Source organism: Acanthopagrus latus, chromosome 2, assembly GCF_904848185.1.
Source record: "Acanthopagrus latus isolate v.2019 chromosome 2, fAcaLat1.1, whole genome shotgun sequence".
NCBI lineage: Eukaryota > Metazoa > Chordata > Actinopteri > Spariformes > Sparidae > Acanthopagrus > Acanthopagrus latus.
This window is the reverse complement of record NC_051040.1, coordinates 18,320,793-18,347,525: the sequence shown is the minus strand read 5'-3', so window position 1 is coordinate 18,347,525 and position 26,733 is coordinate 18,320,793. Positions and strand designations below refer to the sequence as shown.

The window sequence follows — 26,733 nt, the reverse complement described above, 5'->3', positions numbered from 1 at the left end:
CTGAACATGAGGGTAACACTGATAAAAGAACACAATAAAATCAGTGATTTCAGCTTACATTGTTGAGCTCTTTCTGGTTTCCGTACAGAGGGTGGTACTTCCTGTATTTGCCCTGGCGGTATTTGTTGGTGATGAAGCGCCGTCTCTCTTCACTGCAGCTAGACGGTGTTAAGGCTTCACTTGGTGGGACGTTAGCTGCCCAGAAACTGTTTACTCGCTCGTTGCCTAGCAACAGGAACACCTGCACCACAGGTAGGATACAGGAGAAATATTTCCACATTAAGGAGGGTCCAACAAAGCGTATACAGTGTGCTGTTTATTAGGTATGTGTGTATATATTTAGTGTTATTATTTTCATTTATTTTGTTTATAATTTACATTATGTGTACATTGTCTAATATGATAAAATGAAAACAAAGTTGCAAATACAGTCTACACTTTTTATTTTCTAAATTGAGCAGCCCATTACAACACTATCATTCACTTCTGTATTAGAAATACCTGTATAAGCTCCTCTGTCCAGACTTTCCTGTCCATCTTCAGACTACGAACCTTTGAGATGCTAGGACCCAGTCCTCTGTGCACTCCTGAAACACACACAAAGGACAAATTACATCCTGACCACATAACAGTACAGTTAAATTCAGTGACAGGTTGGCTGCAACGACTCTATTTAACACATACTATACTTAGATAACAGAAATATTCCCATAGATAACAGTGCAGACCACACACAAACAGACACAAACCTGCACATCGTTTGCAGACCACCACGCACAAGTTGATGGCAGCCCATTCCGGTTTGAGAGCCCCACAGTCGGCACAGAGGCTGTTGCTAGGCTCCACCCAGATGCGCTCTGCCACCTCACGATTTGACAAGGCCTCACCTATCGCATCCCGCATGGCGTCCACCCACTGCTCTCGTAGCTGCTCCGACTCTGCGATAAAACTGCGGATGGAGACAAACGCACGGCCAAGTGTTAAAGCCGACATGACGGTGTCAATAACAGCTACCAAATGACAAATATGAGATAGCCTGTGTTTGCTCTGTCTGTTTCCGTATGCTCACGAGCCCACTGAGCACTGACTCTTACTTTGCTCTCATTTTACTAAATATATTTGAGCCAAGACTGGAAACTATACACACAAACACACACACAGACAGGTTTGTGGCTTGACACAGACTCGCGTGTCTGAATGCTTCCTCTTCTCGTCTGTGCAACAACATGTTGGTCACGCTGACCTTAAAATACACAAACACACACACATGAACACACACGTTTCTGAAAATGCACACTTAAACTGAGACACACACTGACACACAGTCCCAACTCTTACACAAATACACAAGCCCTTTTAGATTTCTCCATCCTGTCAAGCTGAGCTCTTGCACTGCAGGCTCTGCACTGTCAGCCAAAAGACCACACACACCACGCCAACACATACACTTGTGCATGCACATTTCCCTCACTCTTCTTCACACATACAAATGACACTCATACAAAGGGCTTTTCACAATCTCCAAGATGTCCAGCTGAGGTCTGTGAAGATAGTTGGCCAGGGGGAGTTCTCAGTAAAACAACATGATCTGATTTCCAGTAAGTATCCCAGCACCACAACCAACTCAGCCTGACTTTGACTTACAATGAGGAATGATAACATTTTCACTTAAATCCTTGTGGGAAAACATTAACCCATTGCTGAGATGAAAATATTCATAATCAGTCAAACTACCTGAATATCCTGTAAGGTGTGGTGAGATCAAAGCAACGACGGTCTATCTCCTTAACATTTCCAACATTCATCTCAATGGATGTGATGCCCACTCCTATACGATAGTCCTGAAGAAGAAGATTTTGTTGTGGGTGAGATGTTATGATATATGATACATTTGTGTTTAAATATCATTTGAAATGTTTAACTTTACAGTTTCTTTTTGTGTGTTCATCTATAAATTTAACTTTACATTGAGAATACATTTTTAGTTTGAAAATGTGTTTTGCACTATAAAATTGAGATGTTCTCTGTAAAGAAAAAGCTAAATAGAAAAGGTTTTTGATGCATTTTCATTTTCAGTATGTGTTACTCAGGCTTCTTCTGCATTATATGTAGCAAAATAAAGACCACAAAATACACAGCAATCTAATATAGGTTCAATTCTAATATGTGCTTGTTACATCTCATCTCTACAGTCACACAGACAGGGTCCTTACCTCTATGTTTTTGTAGAGGTAGACTTTATCTGAGGCGACAACAGTATAGAGTTTTGAACGTAACCCTCTGAGCTCCAGATAACCCTGATACTCTGGGGTCAAAGGTGAGGAAGGGCTAATGGTGCTGCGTGGATGGCGCCCCCTGGTGCAGTCCTGCAGTACAGTCACCCAGTCGTTTCTCTCAACTAGATGATGTAAAAATACATGGACCAACGCACATGTTTTTGTTACACATATGCACATGACATACAGTAAACAGTAAGATGCTTTATTTTCTAGAGACAAAGATGACTAGACTTATTAGACACACCTTCACTTTCAGCTCTGAAGATAAATGTTCTGTTGTTTGTGACAACCTCAAACTTCAGCTCTCCGACACTGGTCACATTAGTGATGAAGGCAGTTGAAATGATCCCCTTAGAATACACATCCTATAACACACCACACACACAGAGCAACCGTTATGCTGTCACAGCGTTATATCTTACATACAACATACAGGTAGTGCATTTGTGTGTTTGTGTTTGTTTTTGAGTCAGTCTTAATCACTGTATCTAATTGGCTACCCACACACAGGTAATAAAAATAACACTTCTAAAACTCTGCATAGATTTCTGATGTCAGTCAGCGTGTTGACAGTTTGGCTGGAGTCACTGTTGACAGATTGGATGCCTCAGTTCTGCTGGCATGCTGCTCACGGTTCACTTAAGATGCAGAATACCAGTAAGAGAGATCAAAGTGATGACGTGTTAGAGTTACTGTACATGTTGTTGTTACCTTGTCATTGTCAAAGTATCTCAGGTAGTCAACATCCAGCTTCACCCATCGTCTCTGATAATAAAGGGCGCTGTGAAGGACAAAAAAAACAAACGTATAGAGGGCAAAGTATGAGGCATGTTCTTCATTTACAGTAATACAAGAGGGATCAAGGTTTTGCATTATTAAACTGGGTAGTGATGTTTCAGCATGAAATGTTTTAGAAATGTTACATTTGAATTATTAATAATAGCCCTAATATTCAACTGTTTAAATCAGATACCATATAATAGGATCAAAGGCATAAAAAAGCTCTGTTGTGGAAGACGACAATGAAGCCATACCTTGATACCTTTGTACTATAATATTCTGTGTGTGATATTATATACAGCAGATGTCTGTGTGGAGCACCAGTTTTTTTTTTTGTTTGTTTGTTTTTTTACCTCATCTTCCGTGTGTGTGTGTGTGTGTTGTCATTATTACCCCTGAGGTGGATTCTTGTCCAGCCAACCCATCTTGATGACGGCAGTGAGGGGAGAGCTGTCTTCTTTAGTGGGTGTAGGCAGTTTGCCAGAGATGGGCAGATAAACACTGCCTTGCTGGTTGCTGATGCCCCCATCTTGCCATTGTGTAGACCTTTAGAGTAAACAATATGAACAGAAAGAAATTAACGTCTGTATACTGAGCTTGTCTTCTTTTTCTGAATGAATGACTTTTTCTCAGTCATTCACTATGGTCCAATTACCTTTATTAAACTTAACCAGACAGAAAACCAACAAGCATCAGTTCTGTGTCACCACACAAACCATTGCTTCTGGTTGACATAGTTTTCATCTGACTGGTGACTGTGATGACAGTTCATATGAAACAAGAAGGAAGCTGTTGACTAGCTTAAAATTATACAGAAACTGCAAGATTCTTTTTAGCTCAACAGCTGAGCTTGCACAAATTATTTATAATCTACATGAGTTAAAACTGATTACTTAAAATTACCCAAACTTTCCTAAAGACCCCTACATACCAGGCCCAATAAGCAGCAGCTCACAAAACAGAAAAACAAATGGAAATCCCCTTGAGCCTTTAGCATGCATGATTTCAACCATTTAGTCCATTTTCACCTCATATACATTCATTACCTTTAAAATTTCTGAACATCTTGCACACACGCCTCTATATAATAATAACAGTGGTTTTGTTTAATTAATGATTGGCAAGAAGCAAGATGAACAATGCATCAACCTTTTTGTTATCAAAGACATTCCTATTCAACACTGAGCAGATGTATGGAACAGATGTATATGCACTGATTAATGGGGCATTCCTGAGATCATATGTGAATTTAAATTTCTGGTTTTGTGTACTTACAACTACAACAAAGCTGAGAGAGCTGCACAACCTCACTGTTTCCTGTAATAAATTGTGCTAGAAAAAAAGGTAAATATACAGGTATACTTGCCCGTGCACTGCATATTCACAGTATTTATAGTTACACAAAAGCAGGTTTTACCCAAGCAAGGTAAATTTTTAAAAAAAAAAAAAAAAAAAAAAAGATACACTGGTTAATAATTTTTGTTGAGGTCTGCACCATTTCTGATGAGCAAGCAAGGCTGGAGGCAGAACTCACTGAGTGCATTCACACTCAGCACTGGGCAGCTCCTTCTGCAACAGACGGATACACCCTAAATGTGTGAAGGAGAGGTATCGCAGGTCCTTCCTTCCTCAGCACTGCTCCCAATAGCCTATAGACCTCACCCCGTACCCTGCACTGTGCAGTATGTCTGCACAAGATCACTTCTGTTTTTGCACTTTCTGGTCAATTTCCTTAACACCCATATTTATTATCTGTATTTAAAATCTACATCAAAAAAAGACAAAACAAAACAAAACAAACAAAAAACTGCTATTAATTTTGCACTATATCATGTAAATATGTATATATGTCTATTTCTTCCCTTTTTAATTTTATTGCTTATTTTTGCTATTGTTTCTGTTCTTGTAATATGTTTCTGTTTTTGTAATATTCTGTCACTGCTGTGACAAACAAATTTCCCCGTCAGCGGGACATTAAAGGATTTCTGATTCTGATTATTTGGCCCAGGCAAAATCTGTGAGCACTTAAATGCTCTGAACTTACTGTATTCATGTAGATGTAAATGCTGAAAGGCAACTAACCTGCTTTGTGCATAAAGATGTGATCATTTGAGGATGTAAAATATGTTCAAAAAAGTGAATTTCAGAGACAGAAAGATGGTTCTAAATCACAACAAACACATTTGTTTAGATTCACCCTTTGTCACTATTTCAAGCTCTCCAATTCTTTCATAATTACATTTTACGTTGAACAGTGACAACAATCCTGTGAGTCAGGCCTCTACACTAATAAGACAATTAGTGACAATAAGACAATTGCATTTACAGATAACTTTTAGAGACGAACAATTGTAAGTGTGTAGTTTATTTCAAACGTACTTAAAGCAGCTTCAAGGCTACTTGGACTACTTTAATTTTTGATTGATTTTGGCAGCCCCTTTGCACAAACCAGTATGAGCGTCCCTCAACTTGTGTCCAACTCAACATAATTTCAGTTCTACTTTTCTGTTTCTGGAATGCATATAGAAAAAATAATGTATCTATCTGTAAATACATACTTGTATATTCAATGAGCAAACAAAGCCCTGGTGGGGAAACACTCAGTCTCACACTGAAGCTATATGTGGATTACCAAAGTCAGCAATGTACAGACTTCAAAAGCCAAACCTGTCTCTGTGGTTGCTTGTTTGCATCTTTCTATTGTACAGCATGAGTGTCTGGGCGTGTGTTCATAGTTTGTGTGTTGATGCATGACTTACTCATCATCATCCAGCATCTCATCATCACTGCACAAAGAACTATAGCGTCCCTTTCGCTGTCCGGGCACTTGCAGGGTCATATCCTAGAGAAGGAGAGAGATGTCAGTCACACACTGCAGGGGAAGAAGAGAAAGAAGGGTGTAAAAAGAGGAAACACTTACCCCGTCTGGTGTGTTCAAACGATGAACACCTGGGTATAACAAGTCTGGATCCTCGTAGTCATCAGAATCATCATTGACTGAACCCAACCCTGAGGGAGGAGAGGATTAGCAGAAATCGATTTGCGCATCTGTAAGCCTGGTTTGCAGAGGAACTTTAAAACACTGACATAGTTGTCTTTAATGTCCCATTAATGTTGAACATCCATATACTCAAGACACATACAACCAGACTCAAGCTCAATACATTTCAGTCTTTCTTTGAGGGTTACTAAAGCCACACTTGGAAATGTGGTATGATACCTGTTGGACAAGAGCAAGAATGGGGAAACTGTACACAATCAAAAGTAAATAACATAACTGATTACTCCGGTTACTCAAGTTATTAGCGTCAATTGTGCTGATCTATGTGCCAACAGAAATGAAATGGCCTGGCAAAGACAGCTGAAAGTGTCACTGTGCAAGCACAAGATATCCATTTGTCAGTGTGATAGGACTCTCTAGCTCCCTAAACCAGTTTTTCAGCTTGAGTGACACAAGAAAATAAATATTCGACTCTCCCTCCTGTCAGGTAATGTCAATAATATCAATCTGAAACTGTTTTTTTTTTTTTTTAGCTGAGAACAGACAGCAAGTTTACAGAGTCTGTTACTACAAAGCACTGCAGCCCAAAGTCTTTGCATGCTTGCAAACAGCTGACAAATGTATTGGTCTGTGACAGCATGGACAACAGTCCATCAGTAGCACAAGTGAAATGTCTTCCAATGAAAATTAACTTTTAACAAACAGTCCTGGTGATACTACTTTGGCTGAACTGTACAGAGACTATACTTGAGGCCCAACTAAGCTTAAAACCTGTAACACCTGTTCCATAATGCCAACTCAGAGCCAACTTGATCAAACTATCTTTCACCTAGTTTACTGAATGCACCTTCAGACAAAGATCAGAGACATGTAGAAGGGAGGGATATAAAATAAAGCTGCAGTGTTGATTTGTACAAGATGGTCAACATTTTCATGGTTCTCTTTTAGTTGTATTAAACTACTTTGTTCTTACATGAAGGGTCTGTTTCATTTCTTTAATTTTCAAACATGACATTCATGACATGAGCAAAAATACTACTTTCACAATGAGTTGTGTCAAATGATCTATTCACCGTTTTAATTACAAAGCTCGGCTCGGTATAAGTAACCTGAAGCAAAAAGATATTGTGGGTATGATTTTACATGAGAAATTATTAATTTACTCATGATTTATTATTTTTATTATATTTTGACATTTGCAGCCTCTGATGTAATGCATACAATGTGCTCCCTTCCAAACTGTGTTCCAGGCTCCTTTAACTCAAGATGAGACCGTGTGCATATGGCTGATTCTGGGAATTGGAATAAATATTTCGCAAGGCAAGGCTCTGTGGAATTGGGTTTTTTCTCACCAACTGTTGTGTTAAAACTTGGATCACCAATATGCAGTAGGGTCCAAAAGCCTGGCACCACTTTGACAATCTGAAATATTGTCATATAAATCTGGAAAGAATGCACAAGCACATTTTCCATTGACTTAACTTTTGACTCAGGAAATCTTATTATAACATTCAAAACAATGGCAAAATAGAAGTATCCCCATTAGTGGTCTCAGATTTTTAGACCCCAATGTCATGTCCAACTGACATAGAACTGACAGTACTGTTGGTTCACAGCAGTAAAGAACGACTGCAGAGGAGGAAGTTGTGAGACGGTTGACCGACCGTGTCATTGGTTATGCCTTAAGTAGAGCTAACTTAAATAAACCCAGAATGGAAGTAGGCTAATCAAACCTGCAATAACTGGTAAGAGAAGGTTTAGAACTTATTGTAATTTGTAAAAACTAAAGAGAACATTTAGTAAGCTTTGACAGGCATCATGGACACATTTGTTTCCTAAGACTGAATATGATCAAATCTGTACAGTAAAAACTACAACCCGTTTAATCCTCATTCATGCTCTTCTACCACAAGGGAGTACATGCACAAGTGCTATTCAGCAGCAGTCACATACATTTTCATTATTCAAATTTTTTAGCAGAAATTGGCAGGATGTGAAGTTGTAGCCTATTCCTACTGTAAACAAATGCAGGTGTGATAACATTCCCACAGCAAAAAACAAAATATATTATATGCTGAATTATGTGTGTAGTATCATATGCTGATTTTAGTACGTACGGGATTCATGTAGAGGTTGGGACACAATCCTCGTAGGCACAGAGGGATAAGTGTCAGGTTGAGTTGACAGCTGTGTGTTTTCTAGAGTTTGGGGCGTCCTGATGCGAGGTGGGACCTGTGGAGTTTGGTCTTTTTGCATCTCATCAGCAATTGTCTTGGTGGGGCTGTGGGATAAAGGGGTACAGGAGAGGTCAGTAGAGGTTTGAAGGGCAGGAGATGAGTCCTCAGACACTCCAGTAATCTCAGATCTTGTGAAAATCCCAAACAGACGACTGATTCTATACATCCTTTGTTGGGAGGAAAGGCCTTATCCCTCCTCCTGTGTCCCTTCCAGTCTTGTCTTTTCTCATTCCTTCATAAAAATGTCAAAGACAACAGCATCTACTCCAGGCTCCTAATCCAAAAGGGAAAAAAAGTCTGGTTGCGAGCGAAAAAGTTACACAGAGGCCTCTAAGATTGGTATGGAGACAACCATGGTAACCTGATTCAGTCCACATTATTGACTCTAGAGTTGTAGTCTCGGCAGAGTCTTCTTCGGTCATATGAGAATTGTTCCCAGAGCTGTGGCAAAGAGGGTGACCCTCTGCTCTCCTCCCCTCTGTTTTCCCTCTCTGCTTCTCCTTGAAGCAGCAAGTCTAAACCCGCCTCACCCTGCAAGATCTCCATGTAAACACAGCATACCTAGATTACCTGCAAACACACACATATACAGTGTGTTTGCTCCAGAGATGAACCGGTTGTGGAGGATTACAATCATAACAATACCGCCAACATGTTGTATTGTATTGTACATTAACATAATTATGGCTGGATTCAGAGGGCACCATGAACACTTTATGTGCTGGTTTATTTTGATTCACCGGAAGGCAGCACCTTTTTACTAGGCACCTTACCTTGTGGATTAACTGAAGCTACTTTGGGGATGCTGAGTGGTAATGTTCAATGAGAAAGCGTGAATTTCACATGGCTGACACACAGGATCTCACACACTGTGTGTACATTCTTCCTCCCGGGTCAGCTTCAACTCTCTCTCACCATAATGCAAGTCCTGATGATCTGCCCTTTAACTATTGACACCCAGCACCACACACATAGAAGAAAGTTCTCCTAGAAGGTCTTATACACAGGTAGGTCGGATCAAAAACCACTGAGTTCAGGAATTTTATCTTGTGAAGGTCGGAGGATCGAAACGCCATAAACAACCATCCTGCTTATGGTGTTGCCAAAGCTGCAAGGTTTGATTAAATCCACTGCAATTTTACTTTGTTTTAGCACTGAGAAGTATTTCAGGAAGGTCTGATGAATATTGTGATAATACCATTTATCATGATATTTTTCGTCTTTCTTGGCCAGCACACATTCACTGCACTTCTATTTCTTGCACATTGTGAAACTTACAATACACAATCCCATGCATTGGTAGCAGGCCAAGTATTACACATGTAACTCTCCTTAGCTACTTTGTCTAGCGTTTCCTGAGCCAGAGAGGATCTATATCCATGCAGGGAATTCCGTGTGGATCTCGCACAGTATCTTGCCAGAAAACAACTCCTCCACTGCTTGTTCACATTATATGTATAGACTAACTGTAACACATTGACTCATCAAATATTACAACAGCTTAAGGATGATTCATTTCATGGACTGATGAGTATTTGCTCGTCACATACATGCACATATGTACACATATTTGGCAAATGTTGGCTATGCATAAAGGCATATTCAATTTATTCCATCATATAAAGCACAGTGTAATGTTTTACTATCAATGTACGTTTACAAATACAGGCTACAGTTTATCGTATAAAGAACCACAAAATGCATTACATTTTTAAAACTGATTTTCTTGCTTACTTTTCATATTGTTGCCACTTTATGAATCATTCAGTCTAGACATAAACTCAAACATAGGGGAATAAAGTCATTCACACGATGTTAAAAACAGTCATTCACTATTGTTATGCTGACAGGAAAGTCAAGAGTGAGCACATAGGCCTTGTTTCAGTCCATCCAGTATTGTGAAAGTTCCTCTTTAATTTCCATATTTAGTGAATTTCCTTCATTACAGTCACACAAATCGTGAGATTTGAGTCACACAGTACAGGAAACCACTTGAGAACAGATTTCTACATCCAAAACAAATTTTTAGTACTTCAGAGACAACATACTCAATTTAAAGTTGTTGAAGTAAGCTTTGTTAGCTGTTGGACACATAAAGTGCTCTGCTAGTTTCACTTTAGGTGGCACTTAAAGGTTCTGTCTGTATTGTCAAGATGAAAAATACCTACATTAAATCAATATATACCACATTAATGGACCCCTGTGGACAAATCATATTGCTTTGTTCCTGCACTTGCTCCTGCACAAACAAAATGGTCTAGCTAACCATACTTAACTGAAACAGAAATTATAATGAATATATATACATACACACACACACACACACACACAACCTATTCATTAGCTCTGTTCATATATCATCCAGAAAATGATACACAGTCTCACAATGACGGGAAACTGACCTGTTGACACAGTTCCTCCTTTTTTTCTCAGAGGAGGATTGCTGAGAGGGGGGCTAGCTAGATGCTATATTTAACCTGCTCTCCACAAGCTAACGGATGACAGTAGGCTGAAAAAATATTAACGCTATTTTGTCCTCCCTTATTAGGTGCATATGACCTTTTCTGGGAAATTGTTACACTTGTTTGTTACTGAGAACATCTGCCAATAGCTAATTGTCCCCTTTGTTATGGTGTTTCCAGTCTGTTTTGGTCTTAAGCAGGCTAAACAAAACATAGCAGAAAGCTAATTTATGCTGTTACACAAAGCCAATGTACAGAATTTTACATTTCTGTTTGAACAATGCTCCACATGTCATTGATGATGGGGAGTGCTAACATTAAAGATAAGAGAGCACACCTGATATCCATGACAACTAAACACACCAGGGACACCTTTGGAAAATCCCATCTGAGTGGTTTTGTCGCAGACATTCAGACCAAACACAAATACCAATATCAGTTTCCTAAACACCTAAAGTCAAAGGACAGAGCAGGCTATCTGGTCTCAGCCAAGAACATTCCTTCAGTCAAGGTAAAACAAACTAATTTAACACGGTCAAACCTGTTCTCTATTAACTGGTAATAAGCGTAACACAGCTACGCATGTAGCACAGCAGAAAACAAGAGCAGAAAGAAAGAAAGTCTTCCTCGTTTGAAACCCTACCACAGAACAGAATGAGGAGGGGGATGAGAAGAAAGCACATGCTGAAGACGAGTCCAGGCTGAGAAAAGACATGTAAAGATATGTTCAGGATCAATATTACCTGTCTCGACATGTTCAAAGGGAGTCCTCTGCCATGATGATACAAAAAGCTTAAAGACACACACACCCACACATTGGAGGAGATGAAAAAAAAAAGGGAGGAGGAAATGACCAACTAACCTAAAAATGGGAGGAGGCAAAAAAGCATTCTGACAAGGAAACAAGAGAGCGTGTGAATGTGTGCTGGTCAAGGCTACATAAAGTCTGACGGTAATTCATGGTAACAAATCACTTTTGTTTTCCCCTATAGCCTTATTTCCTCACTCTCTCCTTCTCTCCACAGAAGCTAATGAGAAGGAGAGTTTTTAACCGCTCTGTGTTGTTCTCCATTGTAACTTCCTCCCTCTCCTTGCATCTAGCTTCCCTTTAAAACACAGACAGAGAACATGTTTCTCAAAAAAGAACCAGTCCAAAGCCTGAGGCAAGGCTGAAGTTTCCTTTCCCTTACCGGTGACGAAAAGCACAGAAGAAAGAAAGAGCTCCTTATCTTGTATGCCATCACCAGAAACTACATAAACATATGATAAAGGGCTGCTACAGTTTTCTCAGTGAAACTACTGCAGGGATAAAAGTCTGCTGAGTGAGGAAAAAAGGGAAGAGTCACAATGAGTTTTGCAATCGGACAAAAAAAAAGTGAGAAACAATTTAACTCTGCAAAAGAACAGAAAATTGTATAGGGATATGTTAGTGAATAAAAGGTCACTGCGAAGCCTTTGAAAAACCCACACATGTATGCACTTCAGTCGTCTCGTATGGACACCCACAAAACAGCAGTCTCATAGATCAAGCTTTTTTTGTACATAGACCACACTAAACAGGTCTTGTTTGCATATTTCCGTATTCAACAGGCCACTAAGCCTTAGGTCAACTCAGTCATACAGTCAGTCACAGCCAATGTGCTTCAGCCACTCAGTTTCAGGAAGTGCCTAATTTTACATTTAAGGAAGTGTCCCCACTACATTCTTGGTGTCAAACTGCTACTGAAGTTGACAAGAGATGCAGCTTCCACCTTGTCCAACAGATGGCAGCACAATCCTAAGAGAACTAAAGAACAGAGGTGTTGTAAAAGCCCAGCTAGGGACAAGAGCAAAATTAACAATAGCTATAAACTCTTCTTGCAGAACATCAGTTTCATACTCTCTTTTGAATCTTGTTGAATATCATCATCCCCATTATTCTTTTTCTTTTTTGAGGATAAGTTACCTGGCTATTACACAAATCATTTCAGAAAACACCAACACAGAAGACCATCATTTGTTTGCAAAGTTAGAGGAACAGCATATTACTATAACCCTAATTATTCCTCCACTCAAAGTTAACATGCATACAGTTCACAATGGCAGTATTGGAATATAAGTAAAATACATTTCAAATCATCAGGTCAGCCATTACAGCAAATGCAAAAACTAACATTCAAAAAAAATTCAGCCTTACCTGTGAGTTCTGGGAGACAGTGCAGGACAACGTTGTGGGACAGGTGGAGGGCCTTTAGGTGTTGCCCCTGCTTTTGGAGGGAGAGGTGGAACATTTCTATCGTTGGGAGGGGGGGCAACAGGGGAGCCGGGTAAACTTTTTCCTCTTCCATCACCACCCAAATGTTGGGCCGGTGGCTGTATGGCTAACGTCTGTGGCCTAGCCTGGGCGGAAGCGAAGTTGGGAGGGTGAAGAGGTGCATGTGTGGGGGTGTGGGTAGGCGTGCCGGTGGGGGTTGAATTCTGGGACGCTTGTCTGCTCGATAAAGCCGGGGCTTTAACCACATGTGTGTCCAGTTTGGGGGAGACTGCGTTTCGAGCGGGAGGTGAGGGGCTCAGGGGAGTGGTGAAGCGCTGTGGAGGGCAATTGGGGGTGCTTCGAGGGGGGACAGGGGGCAAAGAGGGGTCAGAAGTTGGAGACAGGCTAGAGCTTGGGTGAAAGTCTGCTTGGGCATTAGAACGAAATTTGGTCCTTTCTTTAGGTACAGGCTTCTCCCTCTCTACATCTATTCCTCCATCTGTCTCTCCATCTATTCCTCCTCTAGGTGTTATTTGTCTTTGTACAGGAACTGGCTTCTTCTCTCCTCCATCTTCAATGTCCTCTTTCACACTAGGCACTTGTCTCTCTCTGGGGACTGGTTTCTCTCTTTCCCTGGGTGTAGGTCTCAATGTCTCTCCATCTCTTCTCTCCCTTTCCTTAAGGACAGGTTTTTCTTCCCCTGGGATGGGCACAGGTCTTTTACTCTGCAACACTTGGGCATTTCCCGTTTCCTCCAATCTCTGATCTCTCTCAAACTGTCCAAGCTGAGAATATGTGTCACCCTTACCATGCGTTTTGTTCAGGCTAGCCAAGATGCGTCTCTGGTGACCTGGCAGAGTGATGCCCATTTGCTCAAGCTGATCTGGCGTGAGGTTGCGACATTGTCGTAACGTTACCAGCCTGGCGCTCTGAAATGCCTCAAAATACTGCTCCAGACGAAGCACGCATAACCAGTCCAACACAGTCACACGGGATTCAGACATGACTGATGAGTGTGAGCGCAGCGGTGATGGCAAGTCTGCATCCACAGGGACAACGCAGACTTTCTCAGATCATGGCTTACACGATCTGTGGAAGACAGAAACACATGAACATGTATAATACCACAATCTACTGTAGGAAATAAATTACACAATACAGGGGTTTCTAAAGGAATGATTAAAAAAGCATGCATCAGCTCAAAATGAGTATTTTTTCCCTGTTTTAGACAAAAAACTTTGTTTTAGTTCCTAAAAACAGATCACTGTGCGTCACATTACTCTGATTATAGACTAGATGATGAAAAACACGTGTTACATACACACCATACTGAGACTTGCAGACGTCTTTGAGACGTGCAATAAGTGTAATAATAACTTGGCTTCCTGAAAGACATAAATAAATATGATTAATAATCCCGATGAACTGTACAAATCCACATTTTATATACTGTTAACAGCAGCCTCAGAGTTGTGTATGACATATTTTTGTCATGAGGGATGACTATCATCACCTCGGTAAAAGAGGAAGTTGTTTGAGCGCCTCTACACTGAGATCCCCCAGCAGTTTAGTCATTCTGATAAGCACTATCATTTTCAACAGCGCTTCTGTTCACTGCTGTGTCAATATACAGCTTAAATTCACTTAAACAAACAATGACTGTGCATCCAGAAGCTGCTCAGGTCACTGCTCAGGTCACTGCTCAGCCCACATAATTTAGGTATGACTTAGAAGGGAACACCTATTAGAATAGTATCCCTGATATGTTACACATACAAGACAAACATACCGGATCTGTGCTCCATAAACATAAGAACAGAAAAAAAAAACTTTTAAAATTGCTTAACTTAAAGATTATTTCTTCTGAGCAGCCAACACACAGGCAGTACTGTAGCACTATCACACAGGAGACCACTATGAGAGGAAGTGCAATTGACACAGCAAGTATTGACACTCACAGCACGTACACACTGACTCACTCAATTCTCTCTAACACACTTGAACACTGCAGAAGTAGATTCAAGATCAGCTTTCCACAAAACATCTCCATCCTCCCCAGGTTCTGGTTTTCTAAAGCAGTACTTACTGCATTTACGACGTCGTTCAAACTGTACAAGCATGAGGATTTCTTTTTGAAGTTTTAACACACAGATCTTTCACAATGTCAGGCCTTGATTAGCAAACGGCAGGCAGTGCTAGCTCATTGCATTCACATGATGCAAACCTGCTGGATTGTATGCAACAGTAAGGACAGTAAGGGCTGTTGTAAACGCATAAACCAGCACTATCACACAAAACAAGTGAATTTTGACAGTGTTGCAACTTTGGACCATTCCTAAGAAGGGCTATTTTGTTCTTGTCAAAATCATTAAACGCCTACAGTGTTCACTACTGTTTATCTCTTTAGACCACAAGGGAAGCTGCTGGTTTCTCAGGCAGAGCCACAAACACTCTTTCCTCAACACACACACAGCTTAATATGATAACAATTCAAATGTAATATACCAAGGCACCTGAAATGTGTCTATGTGAACAATTATGATTATATTAAGCATATGTACATTTGATAAAAAATATAAAAAAAATATGACCTGGATCTGATTGGAGACTGGAAGTAAGGGTTGAGGAGGCTGACCGAGCACACAGTCACCCGCACTATCCAGTCCGAGAAATACTATTCGCCAGGGTGTGCATGTGTTGAAATGAATGCATTTCATTTCCTGTCAAACAGGGCAGACACCACAAGGCACAGGGACAGCGTGAGTCTCGCCTTCTGATCAAAGTCAGTTCCTATTTTTAAACTGAGGAACTCAAAACACTTAATGAATTACGGTTACATCGGTCTTCAGCCATCATTGGAACATTAATCATCGACCAAACACACAAATACTGCCTCCAAAAAGTACTTTTGATGCACACAAAAAACTTTTTCTTTTTTTGTTTTTTTATCGTAGCACTTAATCAGCCTTGTGTGTTCTGTTTGTGTGATGTGTGGGTGTCTTTGAGGAACAACTTCAAGAGGTGTAAATGTTAAAGTAGGTGAGAAAAACTATTAGGAACAGCTCAGTCACAGTTATAGTTGGTAGTAGCTAAACAGTTTATGAAAAAAGTCAGGAGGTTTTCACAATAAACAAGTTGTAACGAGATAAAAGCACATCACAAGATCTGTTTTTAAAATTCAAAGTAGATCTCACATCTCACTGATGTCTCACTGATACATACATACAAAACAATCCTGAGGAAAACCCAGCAAACTAAAAGCTTGGTGGGTTTAACTGCTTTACAGTTAGAAACTATGCTGGATGATGTGATGGATGACCTGGGTGACACAGCAGGAATACAGACACATGGCTTCTTATGTGGCAGATATAAGTAAAACCAATTTAAAGCACATGAGTTCAGGCAGGTTAATGGAACATTTTTTCTCTAACAGTAGCCCAGTGTGGGTGATGAACAAAATAGAATGTGGCACTGCGGGTAATAGACCATTGACTCTACATACTCTGAAAATAAGAGCTACGACCTGACCATTGGTCTTAAAAATCAGGGATTAAATTGGTGGGCAGAAATACAATCTTTTAACAGTGTTGTAAATAGTTTCTTGTTAATCTCTGGAGTTTACGTTAAAGTGGCAGGAATGCTCACTTGGGAAAACTGCCATCATACCTAAAGTCAGAAGATGCCTATTCCATCGCTGAGCATTCAGTACAAAGATACGAAGGACCTCAACATATCCAAGACACATTTTGCCTAACTAAGCTTTGCCTTACTTAGTGTTAACACTGGAATCAGGAGGAAACTAAGATTAGTTTATTGGCTACTCATTGGTTGTCTTTTTTTTCTAACAGCATGATACATAATAAAGTTCTGGCTTGTCTACACAATAAATCTTGTGTATTTTAAGCGCATTTGTGCCAAATCATTTTGTGATAAAAGCACCTCTTAAATGTTTCTGGAGGTACATTTTTTGTTTTCTTCTCTTAAAACCTGGATGGAAAGAATGCCTTCATCATGTGAATAAAAATGTAAGGCATCATAACAGTTACTGTACACATGAGTATCATGAAATACAACTAGAAAATTATCAACACTCAACAGTCAAATAGTTTTACTAGTTTTTATGACCCAAAAAAAAACAATAGACACGCCAGCAACTGGGTTAATAATTTTGAATCTCAGTAGGATCTTTACATTGGCAGCTCTCCTGACCTTGAACAAACCTCCAGCTCACTCTTAAATGTATTGATGATTGCTTTGCTACCTCAGATCATGTAGATACAATGTTTTTACAGTTGTTGCAAGGAATATTTTTTCACTTCACTTTAACAAGGGGCTTCCTACTTTCTGTGCTTGTGCTTCGCTGGGCTAAACATAACATGGACCCTTTTCTGTAGAAATGCAGATGGATAAATTGATACAGATCTTCTCATCTGACTGACGGCAAAATGGCAAGTAAGCCTATTTTAAAAAATGTCTGAAACTGCTGAAATCAAGAGCTTTCACCTTAACTCGAACACGATATTATATAAAACTATAGGTGCTTTATAAATTCTGCACAGTCAGGTAACGTTCATTGCTGTTGACTTCCTTCTTTCCTGGGCTTTTATTTCACTTTCTGCAGATTACAACAAGCATTTTGCTCTCTGGACATTTCAATTCATTTATCCCTCCCTCCCCCTTTCTCTGCCCTCCCTTCCTCTCTCCCTACCTCCCACTCAGAGAGCTGCCAATAACAGGGTCTCTGTGCTGCCTTCACAATGGGGCATTCTGTTGCCCAGGCAAGTAACAAGAAGAAGGAAAACGCATGGTGTTCAAGTCTGGTCACAGTCTCCAAAACAAGCGCTCACCTAATAATATTGTGTGTGTGTGTGTGTGTGTGTGTGTGTGTGTGTGTGTGTGTGTGTGTGTGTGTGTGTGTGTGTGTGTGAGTGTGAGTGTGAGTGTGTGTGTAGTTAGTGGAGGGGGGAACTCAGAAACTGTGTTTCAGGCCTCATATCCCCTTTCAATTTACTTTACACACAGATATCGAGAATGCTGCACTTTCTCCATGTTGTACTATAATAACTGCAATGAGAGCTCAGCATCAACTTAACACATTACTGATACCAAAACTACCCTTCCCTCCTGCTCTCATTGCATGCACAGGCTAAAATATTCACAGTGACAACATATTAACCAACGGCATTAGGTTGGCCAGAAGCCTAAAAAAATAAGTATGTAAGCTGTAGTCTCTGGCTGCAAACATCAATGTAGTTTCTGTGCAATTGAACCAGCCACAGCAACAGTTTCCATTTCAACATTCAAAAGGTAAAACTATATGTGTAGTGGCAAAAACCAGTTTAGAGAGTTTCCTTTGTGTTTGTACCACCTGGAGAATGCAGGTGATGAAGGTGATGGTGATGTCAGATTCACAGTTTGTGTCCAGAAACATCCAATGAGAGAGAGGTTGACTGTACACTGTTGCCGGTATTTTATTGTAAATCAAATAAAATACAAAATAAAATCCAAGAGGCTTGAAGTAGGTTTCACAGGACCAGACACCATGCAAAGCAAGCTCACAGACTGAGGTAAATAATGGTATCTGCTGGCCTGCATTCCCCCAGTCATGATCTACCAGCAGCCTTTTAAAAGATGGCACCATCACCACCTGTAAAGGGTGCACACTCAAAAATGAAAAAATGTCACAAATTTAGAACAACTATAAGTAAATTATGTAAATAATAATAATAAACTTAAATGCAGCTCCTGCACTATGATTATCGGTATTATTCAAAATATATATACATTAAAAATCAATTTTGAGGATGTGTTTTTGTTTGTTAGCCACAGAGAAACAAGATCTCAGTAACGCTTGCTCTGATCACCTCCAGTTAACTTGCAAATGCTGAATATAACGTACACAAACCAGCCACAATATTGAAACCACTGACAGATGAAGTGGATGACTTAGATCATCTCGTGAAAATCAATGCTCTGCACACTACTATAGCAATGGCACTTACTGTCCCCCAAATTCCCCAGAGCCCAATCCAATCAAACATCTGTTGGACTGGCTGGAACAAGCTCAATCCATGGAGACCCCACCCAGAACCCACAAAACCTAGAGGATCCACTGCCAGCATCGAAGTGATGGACACCCTCCCCGTCTCGACCATCAGAGCTGTTTTGACAGCAGAAGGAGACCTTGTAAAATATTAGGCAGGTGATTTTCATGTTGTGGTTGACTGGTCTAATTTCTGAGCTTACTTCAGAAGTATCAGCTGTGGAGGTTTGATGTCAGATATGGATAAAAGACAATGTGCTACACAGACACATATACTGAGCAAATACTTACGTATTAGATCCTTAGAAATGCTTTATATTCTTAACTATTTCTGTGTACTGAGACACACAGAATCATGAATTTTAATATCTCATATCATTGCAGATGTCAGATGTGCTCGTCTGGCTTATGAGGTGGAATTCAGTTCACACTTCATGCTGATTCTGGATAATTTAGTCAATTAGTGCTAAACAGTGTTTAAATTTGCAACGGGTGTTGAAGTGTGATGATGACGATGATAAAGATAAGGTGATTTGTGCCCTTCAATGGCTGATGTTTCAAGGTTTTCTTTGCAGACCTAAGTGTCAGTGATTTCATCAGGAGGAAAGTACCAAGTGCTAATGGGGGTGTTCTCAGAGCGCCCATGTTTCACAGGTAACAGTGTGCCATTAGAATACCCTTGTTTTCACTATTTTGGATTAGCCCAACCCACTACAGACAAACAGATTGAAGAACTGCTAGAAGGCCTCGGTCTGATGGTTTGTTAAATATTCATTTATCTTTAAGCGTTTCATTTACAGTCATTCCTATTCTACCATGCCAAAGACATCAGCAATGTGGGAGCATTTTATAAAAATAGAAAATGTAAAAAAAAAAAAAAAAAAAAGTCAAATGCAAAGCTTGCAAACAACAGTTTGTGTATCACAGCTTGACTACAAACATGGCATATCACCTACGAACGGTAAGCTAACTTGTCTGGTTGCTCCTTCCATTTTAAGCATATGAACATATCAGAATTGGCATAGTTCAATGTCTAATTATCGTTTTTTAATTGCAGGCGCACCCGCAGATGCACGTGATGCACCCCCCCCATTAGTTGATTTCACACCTTTGATCGACCAAGGATTTCTTTGGTTGATTGCAGCCCTATCTGAACGTTTGCAAACCTTTACGTTGCTGTGTGTGTGTTAAAAACAGCTCACTCACAGATAATGATATTAATTTAGCCGAGCTGTTCATCGACAAACACAGTAAAAAGTTGTAAATCATCACATATCAGCATCAAAACTAAAGCTGTACTGCAGCTATTTTGAAAATGTGGAGGAAACGGCTTCATTTCCTATGACAAAAAAGACCACGTCAGCTTTGCCGTGCAATATACTTGGGTTTAAAACTGCCTCCATTCCCACATTGTAAACATACACACACTATATTGATGGTTAACTGATAAAACATTAAAGCAGTACAGGGCGATTTCACTTAAGAGCATTGGACTGTAGTTAATTCAAATTCCACTTAAATTATAGAGAGAAAAATATAGATCATCATTAATTTCTGTAATTCAAAATACACAGATAGCTAATTTTTTTGGGTCATAATATCTGTTGTTATAGCTACTGTGTTAGCAAACAGCTACTCATGTTATACTGTAACTAATGACTACTTTTATTGCAATTATTTTCACAATTAATTGATTAATCCATCAGAACTATCAAGATAAATTGAGAAAAATGCTCAAAAAAGCTCATTATAATTAAATTAAATTGCTTCTGTTGTCCAACCAATACTCCAAACCCCGAATATGGTGGAAACAGCAACTGTTTGACATTTTTGCTTGAAGAATCTGGCAACTAATTCCCTGTTAAATCGACCAGTCGATTAATTGACTACCGTAATCATTGCAGCTCTATTTAGTAGAGCTAGACCATGAAATTGGCTGGGCTGCTGAATCTGCTCACATATCAGTTACACCTTTGCTGTATCTGCTGTATACAGCACAGTATCTTGGTCACAATAACCAATTTATAGCAGCTCGGTGGTTAAGACAGATACCGTATTCAACTACAACAACATTTAGGGTCCTTTGATGCTTATCACCCTTTCCTCTTCCTATATTTCCTGTTGAGCTCTACTGTCTCAATAAAAGCCAAGATGCAAATGAAACATTGTTTGTTCATGTTCTAAGTTAATGAAAACAAGTCATATTGGCTGATGGATGGAACTCTGATTCTACAAACTCCTAAACACAGCTGTTATGGCCCCACAAGTTCAGTATCAATCAGGCTCTACTGTTAGCCAGTAAGCAATCATTTGAAGTCATGTTACAAGTGACTGGATGAATGCAAGTCCATCATTTTCATACTGTTCACCAGCAAAACATAACTTTGCTGTGCAAAGAACACCCTGTCTTGCCGCTCTGCTGCTGCTTAATAGGCCAGGTAACTTTGCAAACTACAAGTCGCTGGGTAGGCACCATAGAAGATCTTTCCTCCTCAGATTTCTATCGAGGTGATCCTGATAAGGATTACAAAAACACACAGACACACATGGGACATGACTCATAAACCCACCACCAGACACGCTGCAACCGTCAGCCCACTTACAACTAAAACTGAATAGTGACTCAGTCCTGCCAGTAAAGAAATGCATCTGAACAATGTCCTCGAGTGAACAAGCCCATGTCAGTGTGCGCACACTCGCCTCAAAATCTTCAGGGTGCATTTCCCAGGAGGACATTGCCCATGGTAACCCACCACAAACTACCGACCACATTTAAGAAGCCCATTAATGGGAACAAAGTCATCAGTTTGTTGACTTTAGGTATTACGTTCTGGGGGTCATGATGTGGCCTTGCGTGGTGTACGCGTGGTGTCAGTTGATATTACCTCAAGTACAAACTGTGCATACCACAATCTTTCAACAGAATGTCAAGGACAGTAATGGATGTTTTGAATGTTTAAGTCCACTGATTTAAAATTCACATACGTCCACTGTTGCATATTGCTTGAGCTAAAAGCTTTAAAGAAAAAACTGTGCCAAACTGCTCTCATGAAAACATCACTGTAAATAAATAACTGCACCAAGAAAATTCTACAAAATGTTGGTGAATTACACTGAGATATACTGAGAGGTTGTTCAAATATTTACTCTATCTTTAATTAAATAAACTAGTTGGATAAAATATCAGAAACACTAGGCAATCTGGCTTCCAAAAGTCACAATCTATGTAATCAAAATCACAGTCCATAATTAAAATTTGTGTCTTTGTCTCTGTAGACTATAGCCACTTTGAAAATAGGATGTGATTTCTTTATTAGCACCATTTAACACAGCATTGCATCAAAGAAAGCTCTTTTTCAGCACAAGATCCTCATCTGTCATGCCTCTAGCTATGACTCACGTTGCATTGTTTAAAATATGTCACCCAAGAGAGACACATGAAGTGATTTGTCCAGTCTCCATAGTCGTTTAGTTAGTGACATCACTCCAATAGTATGTTCACGGAGCATGGATCTGCTGGTCAGTGACATTATTATATTATTATTAAGTTTGGAAACAGAAGTTAGATGACATTTAACACCACATCTAGGATTTGCCTCAAAATTAGATTGTGCCTTCAGATCTCCCACCCCAACTGCACCGCAACCTACATCTTCCAAAACAACAAAATAGCTGAACGGACACCTCTCTAAAACAGTTGCTTGGGAAGCTAGCTTTATTGCAGAGCTGTTGTATTAGACTGAACTTACAATTAGGTGAAAAAAAGTTGAAGAAACCAAATTAATCATGTCTAATGTTCCTCTTTCAACAATTTTGCCCCTTTCGGGACAAAAGATAAAAATGAGTTCCTCTATGTCAGACTAATCTAATTTTCACAGGGTGTACAAAATCATCATTGAATTACGTGTTCTCTTCCCTTGTGAAAATCTACAGTCTTGAAGCAGAAATAACAACTTCAGTTTAAACGCCCATATAGTAAAGGACTGCACTTATCACCTCTCTCACAACAGGCCGCTTCATTTAGTCTCGATGAGCCCTCTGAACCAGCGAGATCCTCCTCTCACATCATTAAGGAGTGATTCAGTGGTGAGTAATCATGTGAGCGTATGAGACAGACGAAGAGGGAAACAAAAGGAATAAAAGTGGTAGACACAAGAGGGATAAAGAAAGACGGAGTGAAGGGAAAGACAGACGAGGCATTCAGCTGCAACTTGATGTCAATGACCGATAAATAATTCAGAGTTCTCTCCCTCTGTAGGAGTGCAATCAATCTAAATCAAGACTGTGAATTTGATTTGGCTCGACCTAGCGTGCATTTCGCACTGGTTGACACAAAAATCATTGGTTGAGGGGGTAGAGAGATACCAATATCGCTGCCAAGATGAACAACATCCTGTGACACTGCAATATGTGGCACTCAGCGTGCAGGTGAAAGCCAAAAACAGACAGTCATCAGCATACTCTTTACCAGTGTCCAAAACTAGACAAAACAAGGTCGGTAGGGCCGTGATGCGGCTTAAAAGCTTATTTTGCATATCCCCGAACTGGCAAAAATAGCTGGGTCATGTTTTGCGTCGCCCTTTGAGGTGATGAATTGGTGCATATCATTTAAATGCACATTGGTTGTTTGATCCTTCTTTTAAACTCACTCACATGACTCTGACAAGAACCCTGCCTAGGTCATCAAAATATACTGCCAAGTTCTGCAAATACTGCATAAATAAAATGTCATCTGTTTAATCACAACTGAGATTACTGTTCATGGTTCAGCAGTTCTGAACACTCAACTCACACATTGACTTATTTTAAGGCTCAATTGGGGAAACAGACATGCAGAAAGTACTCTATTTTGGGGCTTCAAGCCCACAAGCAAAACGTCTACAGAGTGCAAGAGCAGTGAAAAGGAAACACTTTCACATTTTGCTTAATAAATTACCTCCTAGCATTTGCAAAGACTTACATCATTGGTCACATATTATCAACCAGAAGCTGTAAGCCCTGCCCTAGACCTTTTTTAAAAAAAAGAAGAAGGAAAAAAAAAAAGCAGAAATAAGCAGCTGAAGAAACAAGCTTGAGCAGTTAGGCGGACTTATGTAATCTGAAAATGCAGACTGGAGCGGTGGAAAGAGTGTAAATGGGTAGAAGGATGGATGTCCACCTGTCGCATGCCCACCTGCTAACGGACTGATGTGGGAAAATCAGGCACATGATGAGCTCTCTTAGGACAAGACATGGATCAATTACTTTACCTATGATTTCAGTTAAACCCGCTATTTAATAGTCAGTCCATCCATGCAGCCAGCTTAAAGACCCAATGAATTCCAGTGGGGATAAACAACCCTGTGTGGCAGGCGGTCCGTTTCCTCCTCTCCAGTTTTACCGGAGAGAGCCTGGAGCAGCCTGAGGCAGCTGAGAAGAAACAACCAAACTGGTCCAACAACTTCACATCAACCAATTAAAAGTCTTCAATTATTTCCTCCTCTCCATTTAACAGCAAGCCGTTAAAAGCTGAACCGGACTCACCCCGCGGGGTCTTGGCACGAACCCTCTCCCTCCGACTTACCAACGTTATTTTCACCGCAACGTTCAAGCTAACGGGCAGTTGGTGCGGATTTGTGGGGTTTATGTGTCTATTCTCATCAGCTGCTGTGGGAAAGTTTGCCTTGACATGAAAGTTTTGTCATTAGTGTGCTTGTCTTACCTTGTCAAGTCTGTCCAAGCGTCCAGCTGACTGAAACAAACCGGCCTTGTGTGTTTTCGAGGTGAATTGGTGGTCACAACTACGACGCCAAATAGCGGAGAACATTTTTCTCACGGGTGAAAAAGCAGCAGCGACTCACACAGCCAGTGTCGAGCGATAGTAAAATAAACATTCAACTTCCGCATATGCGTTTCAAAATAAAAAAAATAAGCACCGACTTCAGCTTATGTGGCATTTGTTTTGAAGGAAGGGAAGTAAGTGTTTCCGGCGTTTTTCTTTTCGCTTCATGCAAGAACATTGCAAAAAACTTCCGTTCGGCCGTCATGTGACCACTGAGAGACTGGACAGCCCCGTGTGTTTTCATGCAAATCCACTTAAACTACCTTTTATCCCACTTACTTTGACTAACAGTTACAGCGCAGACAGGGCATTATCTGTGAAGAATATATAGGCCCTCCATATATCTTTTAAATCCCTCTATTATGATATATATGTTAAAAGGCAATTTTGACTTATTATAAAATATTAAAAAGAGCTATCATTTAAGAAAATTACAGGCTACTGAAAGTGAGAATGTCTTGATAACTCACGACTGACTGTTAAATGTCAAACTTTATAGGCTACAGGCTTCCTAATTTGCGATAGAGAGCAACAGTATTAAAGGTTAACTATGTAGTTTTGGGGAAGAAATGTATTGACTTTATTTAATGCCTTAACAAACTAAATAAACAAACTCTCTTCCCTATCCTGACTGACCAGTATAAACAAACTGACCTTAAAGGACAGCATAGCTTCATACTTTTATTTTACTTTGTTTATATGTGGTGGACCCTGCCACATTTCAAGCTTCAAACAGTGTACCGGGGACCTTATTCTCCTCTGAGAACAGCTTGTTATTCACTTATGAAAAAGATAAATATGTCTGAGTTGTATTATTACTTAATAAATATTGTAATTATTAAAATTCTGACCTTTAATCAAAGGTACATCATACCCCTTTTAACTAATATAAGGCTATACAATTGAATAAAAAGGATAGGTGGAAATTGGGTGGATTCATCACTCATTGACTAACATACATTTAACTACAACATTTAAATATCAGTTACTGTAATACATGAGAATTAGCTATCTATTTGCATAGGTTCCAGTGCAGTCTGTGAGCCCACCTGGATGTACAAACTGGTATAATCTTGGAAATATCTTGTCAGTGCCGTGACAGCAGAAATGACTCTGAACAGATATTTCTTTTGGAGGTGGCAGAGATGTGGCATTCAAGGGGGGTGATTTGTTACTTGTAAGCTCCCATAGGAACCAGAAGAGGGCAACCACTCACCATGAAGATATTATTGAGCCTCGTGGACCGGGGGAAAATTTCAAGTGGTATCAAGTTTAAAAAGCAAGTAATAAAGGGAAAGCAGAAAGACGATGTTGCATCTAAATGGACCTGACATTATTAAATAAGGGCTCTTCGATTGCATTTCAGCCACAGTGATGGGAGTCAGCGAGATCAAAGCAACTGAGAGAAAGGGAAGCTGGCATGTAATAAAAGGCAAACGTTGGACTAAATTGGAAGCCATAAATTCACGGTCACACCCTACATCCAAACACAAAACATTCATGAGCTAAATATATCCCACGTTGTCACTATGCTTTGTCAAACTTTCACTGAACATCACGTGTTTCAGAGAGAAAACATTCAAAGATCATTTTGGACTTTGTGTTTTTGTCTTTGTCACATATGTGATCTGCTCTCTTATGTCACATTCAGAGGCCCACAAGACCTAATGAGTTAAAGGGGAATATATTGCCTTCAGGAGCTTGGATGAACAACACACCTTGTGGCGAGTCAGTGACTTGTCATAATGTTTCTCATTATTCACTCCCGCCCTGGGATAAAGATCAGCAGGCTGTCATAAAGATTAGCTTGGGAAATGAAACAGAAGGGGATGGACGGAGGTAAAAGGTGGGTTGTGGCAGAGAGAGAAGGAGAAGTA

At 39.9% G+C, this 26,733-nt stretch overlaps 1 protein-coding gene across 5 annotated transcripts in view; it reads right to left on the bottom strand.

Annotated features, from left to right (window-relative positions):
- Positions 1-25,026, bottom strand: part of LOC119007361 (arf-GAP with Rho-GAP domain, ANK repeat and PH domain-containing protein 1-like) — a 52,137-nt gene extending 27,111 nt beyond the window's left edge. For 2 of the 5 annotated variants that reach the window (XM_037076984.1, XM_037077000.1), the window contains exons 1-13: positions 24,737-25,025; positions 12,936-14,081; positions 8,178-8,341; positions 5,980-6,068; positions 5,819-5,901; positions 3,453-3,605; positions 2,991-3,060; positions 2,524-2,644; positions 2,214-2,398; positions 1,735-1,841; positions 750-949; positions 502-587; positions 59-241 (exon numbers count right to left, since the gene is read on the bottom strand). In XM_037076984.1, coding sequence (XP_036932879.1) covers positions 59-241; positions 502-587; positions 750-949; positions 1,735-1,841; positions 2,214-2,398; positions 2,524-2,644; positions 2,991-3,060; positions 3,453-3,605; positions 5,819-5,901; positions 5,980-6,068; positions 8,178-8,341; positions 12,936-13,996 — 2,502 coding nt within the window. In that variant the 5' untranslated portion in view covers positions 13,997-14,081; positions 24,737-25,025. Of the gene's footprint in view, positions 1-58; positions 242-501; positions 588-749; positions 950-1,734; positions 1,842-2,213; positions 2,399-2,523; positions 2,645-2,990; positions 3,061-3,452; positions 3,606-5,818; positions 5,902-5,979; positions 6,069-8,177; positions 8,342-11,502; positions 11,693-12,935; positions 14,082-24,284; positions 24,306-24,736 lie in introns of those variants that run through there. The other 3 variants (XM_037077010.1, XM_037076994.1, XM_037077019.1) reach the window with 3 other exon arrangements.
- Positions 25,027-26,733: the final 1,707 nt, after the last annotated feature.